The 5,764-nt window shown below is 31.8% G+C and overlaps 1 protein-coding gene across 2 annotated transcripts; it reads right to left on the bottom strand.

Annotated features, from left to right (window-relative positions):
* Window positions 1-1,578: 1,578 nt before the first annotated feature.
* Window positions 1,579-4,784, bottom strand: LOC101490860 (uncharacterized). 2 transcript variants are annotated; one of them, XM_004488744.4, is made up of 3 exons: window positions 4,365-4,784; window positions 3,141-3,332; window positions 1,579-2,738 (listed from the first exon to the last, which is right to left on the bottom strand). In XM_004488744.4, the coding sequence occupies exons 1-3, from the start codon at window positions 4,533-4,535 to the stop codon at window positions 2,259-2,261; spliced, it is 843 nt and encodes a 280-aa protein (XP_004488801.1). In that variant the 5' UTR covers window positions 4,536-4,784; the 3' UTR covers window positions 1,579-2,258. The 2 variants fall into 2 exon arrangements, with proteins under 2 accessions (XP_004488801.1, XP_004488802.1); XM_004488745.4 differs by having other exon boundaries at window positions 3,144-3,332; window positions 4,365-4,782.
* Between the last annotated feature and the right edge of the window lie 980 nt (window positions 4,785-5,764).

Here is a 5,764-nt window from a genome sequence, read left to right as displayed (position 1 = left end):
GCATGTTACCATAGTTTGGGTCAGAGTGTATTGGAACTAAGTTGGTTTAAAGAATTATGATTCTTACTTGTTTTGATGATAACAAATTATTTTATGAGAAAAATTTAAACACTGATGTTTTGTTTAAGTGTAAATTTTCCAGATCAGGCTATCTTATATGAGTTTATGTTGTATCCTCTAATATTTGATCCAAATTAAACAAACACCAAGACTCCACTATATTTTCCTCATTCTATGTCAGGTGAATGCACTCTAAAACGCAGCTCTGGTGACTCTATCTGCTTACAAAATTTAGTTAATGACTTAGCAATATATGTTGAAAATGAACTAAATCACCTTAAATATAGAAAATAGGTTTACCAATTGTGATGAAGCAGTAGAACCTTCATCAAGTTCAACAACAAAGACAATGGAGAGTGGAATATATGGCTCCAGTGGCCTTGTACTCAAGTTATGGCTTCTTCAAAGTGAATGTCAAAGTTGAGAGAATAGATGTTCCTCCGTTCATTCCACCCGGTTGTATGCAGTGGTTTGTTCAACAAACTGATCGAAGGTTACCATGTGTTCATTCCTAAAGAAGTTTATCATTTTCTACTAGGCAGGAAGTTCGTTAAAAAACCTTTCAACGAATGTTGAATCTATCTCAACATATGGCTGTTACAAAAACGAGACTCAGAATATTGTCAAAGTATCAAATTATAGTTGCATCACATTAGTTTTATTGATGCATGTTCCTAAAGTTTTATTACCAAAATATATTATTATGATTAATGTAAAATAAACTTTTAAAAACACATTTTGAATACATTTGAGGACTTCTTAAATGTTGGTGGAACCATATAAATTACAATTCATTCACGCTAGTTTTCTTAATGCATGTTTATATAGTGTTATTACCAAAATAGTTTATTATGATTAATGTCAAATAAAATTTTAAAAACACTTTTTGTATGCATTTGAGGACAGAGGGTTGACTATCACATAAATAATGGGACCTCAAAACAATTTGTTATAATAGATCTATGTAATCAACTAATATGAAATATGAAGAAGTCATCTATCAAGAAGAATGAACTGTCCAGAAGCACCTTTGTTCTTCTCTCCCTCTAATGATTTGTGAATTGAAAAGGTTTACCAACTTGTTAGTGTAATTGGAGGAGAAATTGTGTTTGGAAAGTGATGGATTGTTGTATATTTATGGACATTTGTTTCCTTTAATTGCATGCAACTACATTTTAAGGAAATAGGTGGAAGACTTTATAAGGCAGGGCTGTTGAAAAGCTGAACAAAATTGATGAAGAATAAAGATTTAGGTAAAGGGGGATTAGTTTTGTCTTGACTGATCCACATGTTACTTTTGTGGACCGAACCATGCAGCATAGCATGTGTATAACTAGCATTATTCTTATATGGTTAAATTGGGGATTGGACCCCATCAATATGATTGCTTTTATTAGTAATTACTCTACTATTGTATACATTATTCCTGTTGTTTTGTTACCTTACACAAATATGTAACCATTTGATATTTTGCATATTTCATTCCACTTATTATTGAAAGATCGTGATCGTGCTGCGTTGGTTCCATCAATTACAACACTCCTTCCTTTGCATAAAAAAATTACAACATTCCTTTGATAAAAAACAGAAAAGCAAATGGCACTAGCCAAAAAAACAAAGATAGATAGAAAGCTAAACTGTGGTATTGTCATATAATTAAGTGTTATTATAAAAACTGACATAAACCTGTTGATGAACTTATGATGAATCATGTTCAAGAAAAACACAATGGGAGGATAAATCACAGGGTGCTCGCAGCTGCATTCTCATCATGTTAATTTTCTGCAATAAATATCAGGAAAAACCCATACTAGTTATAGTTGTGTATACAGTATCACCAAGAAAAATAATCAGTTCACCCCTGATGCAAATGGTATCGATCATGTTAGATGGGCCTCAACAGCAGCCATGTGAGAAACTCTCCCTGTACTTAGTTCCAAGATGGAAACATGAACCCTTAAACTTACTATCACAAGAGATGCAAACTAACTGAACGGTGGGATGATGGCAGCTTCATAGGGAATCGACATTGATGGCCAAATCATCAAGTAAAAGTACTTGAATAGGATTTGTAGATCTTCAAGCAGATAACATGATTGGGCTATTTTAACCAGTCCACTCTTGCCCATCCGAGGTCACTGTTTATGTTCACAATGGATCGGAACAGCCATTTCTAGGTACCCTATTTTATAATCTCCTCATTTCACAGGACGCACACCAATTGTTCTCACACGGAAACGATACTGAGGCAAAGATTCATCATCTTCATCTTCATCGTCTTCTTCACTAGAATCATCTTCAACACTGTCCCACCGCGCATAATCCAGAGCTGAATGTCCTTTTGGTTTTGGAATTGTTTGCCATCCTTCGGTTTGTTGCTTGGCTGGTTCCTTGTTCTTCGCTTTAGGAACTACAAGCTCCGTTGTCCACTTTTTAGGCTCATAGTTTTGATCTCTTCCCTGTTTGGATGAAAACTTGGGGTCTGTTTCTTCTGGAGCACATTCAATATTAATAACACCTTTGCCAAGCTCACCCTTTTGATCTGTCCTAATATTAGAAGTTGTCGTGTGTTTCTGTCCCATTTCTTCATTCTTTTCATCACCTTTTAGCATCACCTCAGCCTTCTCATCTTCCTCTTCCTCAAACTCCTCTTCTGACTCTGGTATTGGAGCAAGTGACTTTCCTTGAGCAAGGAAAAAAGTACCATTTCTTAGTACCAGCTGACAGTATATTAATTATAAGATTGAAATTCTAGGCCAAATTTACAAGGTTAGTGCACCCATCTTGCTCTACAGTCATTTTACTCTCCTACTTCTACTTTTCCTATCTCCATTCCTCATCCTTGTATATACTGAATTCAACTGTTTTTAACTAACATTTTTGTTTGTCTTTTAACTTAAGTATTTAACATGCACTAAATGAGTATCCAAGCTATCAGCAGGATGAGAAAGGGAATGGAAAACAAAAGGAAAAACCTATAACACTGCTCAATAATCTTTCAGCATCTTCAAACCTAGTTACCACATGTACAATGAAAGCAATTGAAATGAAAACAAAAGAAAGAAGGGACAACAACACACTACCAACTGTGTCTTCAAGCGAGCATGAAGATTTTGATAGACCTCCGAGGATGGATTTAATTCCAAGAGTCTGTTGACATCAAAAAGTGCTGAATGGTATTCCTTCAGTGTCACTAATGTTTGAGCCCGCAGCATCAAGGCCCCACTATGATTGTAATCAAGCTCGAGCACTGAGGTGCACTCTTCTGCTGCCTGAAATGGTAGTAGCAACCATAAAATCAATGATTGCATCCAAGGAAACAAAATTTAGACGGCAAATAATAATGCTAAAGCTCGCAACTAAGGAGGGAAATGACAAGAAAGGTCATTATTTCATTGTATAAATAAAAGCCTAACAAATATTTTGCTATGCTTCACCAAGAGTTAGAGTCTTGGAACTAAAAACCAAAAGGGCTTCTCAAAAGTACACACAAACTGATACACGAAGCACCAATTTGCAAAAGTACTTCTATTGCAGGTCGCAGGTGAGTAAACCGATATCTGTTCCATTGATCATGAGTTTCAAACAAAAACAAATCCTAACTATTAACATACAAAATTATAACAAAAAGGCATGACCGAGGAATGAGACTGTAATTTCATAAGACTGATAACTCATCATCAACAAATAAGCCAATATTTATTAGAACTCTTTAAATTACAAATAATAGATCCTTCTACAAAGATACAAGAGAAGAAAACAACATACTCAACTAAGCCATTTTCCATTCACAACCCTTAATTTGTACATAATTGCAAACAAGATGCCCACTAAATCAAATTAATTAGAATTCATAAAATATCACACAAATATCTGAACCTTGTTAGAAATATTCATAAAACCAGAATTATGTTCAATTGTTTCAATAAACATTAAAACAAAATCAACAAGTTCCTCCTTCTCGAACAAGCCATTGAAAATAACTCTAAATTCTATTTTTCAAAAAGACCAAAATACTTTCATTTCTTCATTTTAACCATTCGGTTTGCGAGGGAATAGACTCTACTAATCCAAAGTTCAAACTTGATTTTCACGATGTTTGGTCAAGACAGAAACCCATTAACCACATGAGTTGAATCACTTTTAAAATACTCTCATTAAAAATCAAATAATTTATTTAAATTACTGCACGAATTTTATTTTGAAAAATAATTATAACAAAATTGAAGCTAATAAACTAATTCAGCGCGATATGAAAAATTAACAGAGAATAATAAAGAGGGAGGAATAATAAGAAAGAGAACCTTTTTGAAATCGTGAAGCTTGAGGAAACAAGCAGCTCGATTACTGTGCAAAGCGATCTTCTGTGGATTTGTCTTCGCCATAGCGATGGCTTCAGTGTAAAACCCTAACGCCTCTTTGTAACGTCCGTCACGGTACATCTGGTGACCGCGTTCGATCTTGTTCGACGCCATCGATTTTCAAATTCGATCATAAACTTCTAACGAGAATTTGAACTTGTTTGTAACTGTTTTGTTTAACGGAAAAATACTTTGAGATAATTTATTTTGAAATTAACAGCTTAGCTGACTGGCAGCTCGCGTGTATTGAGAGGAACGGAACGAGGAAGGCGTTGGAAGCGATTTCCTGAAGCCAATTATTGTGTTCTTGATTGGAACGCGCGTTTGCCTCTTTCTTGTTTTTCAATTTTTTAACAAACAATATAATATGAGTTCAAATAATAAAACAGAAACATTATAATAGGTGGCTGTTTCGTTTATTCAAAATTCATCTTTTCCCCAAAATTAATCATATTTTATGCAAATTAGTTACTTCTTCACCAATTATAGATTTTTTCATTATTTTACACATATTAATAAAATAAAATAGTATTTTTGTTAAAAAATTCTTTTTAAGTATTAATCAATTTACTAATACTTAAAGAAACAATAAAAATATGTAAGTTCTAGCTAAACTAGAAAAATGCCATAATAATTAGGTTGTATATCATGTATTAAGATTTAAAGTTGGACTTGACAGTTGTATATAAATTTTTATACAATTTCATTTAAGACAAAAATACAATAAGAAATAAAATAAATAATTATTAAATATTAAAATGTATCCTACACTAAAATAAATTTAAAACTATTCATTCATTTTGAGACAACTATTTTTTATAAATTTGTCAATGATCGTAAAGTAACTACTACTTTCTTCCCTATACATAACCCCTGTCACTAAATCACATAAACTAAGAAAATTGGTTGTAATTTTAAATTTGTTAGTAATTTAAATTGTGTTAGTTATTTATCCTTAAAAAGAAAATTAATTTATATTTTTATTGTAATAGTTATAAAAGATTTCAAAATATAATAATAATTAATACAATTGAAAAATTAAAAGTGATCTTATAAAATAGGACAAAGAAATTTTTTAAGAGAGCCTTATATTTATGGATAAAGATAATATTAATTTTAATTTAGAAAATCAAAAATATATTTTAAAGGTAAGATTTTGTGCACTGACGAAAATAGAAAACTTTCAAATTAGAGCAAAAAAAACATCGTAAATAAATATTATTGATATTACATTAAAAATTAAAAGTAATATTCATTTTATATATATATATATATATATATATATATATATATATATATATATATATATATATATATACATTTATCATGTGTGAGTGAGAGAG

Source organism: Cicer arietinum, chromosome 1 (genome assembly GCF_000331145.2).
Source record: "Cicer arietinum cultivar CDC Frontier isolate Library 1 chromosome 1, Cicar.CDCFrontier_v2.0, whole genome shotgun sequence".
In the NCBI taxonomy this organism is placed as follows: Eukaryota; Viridiplantae; Streptophyta; class Magnoliopsida; order Fabales; family Fabaceae; genus Cicer; species Cicer arietinum.
This window is presented reverse-complemented; position numbering and strand designations above follow the sequence as displayed.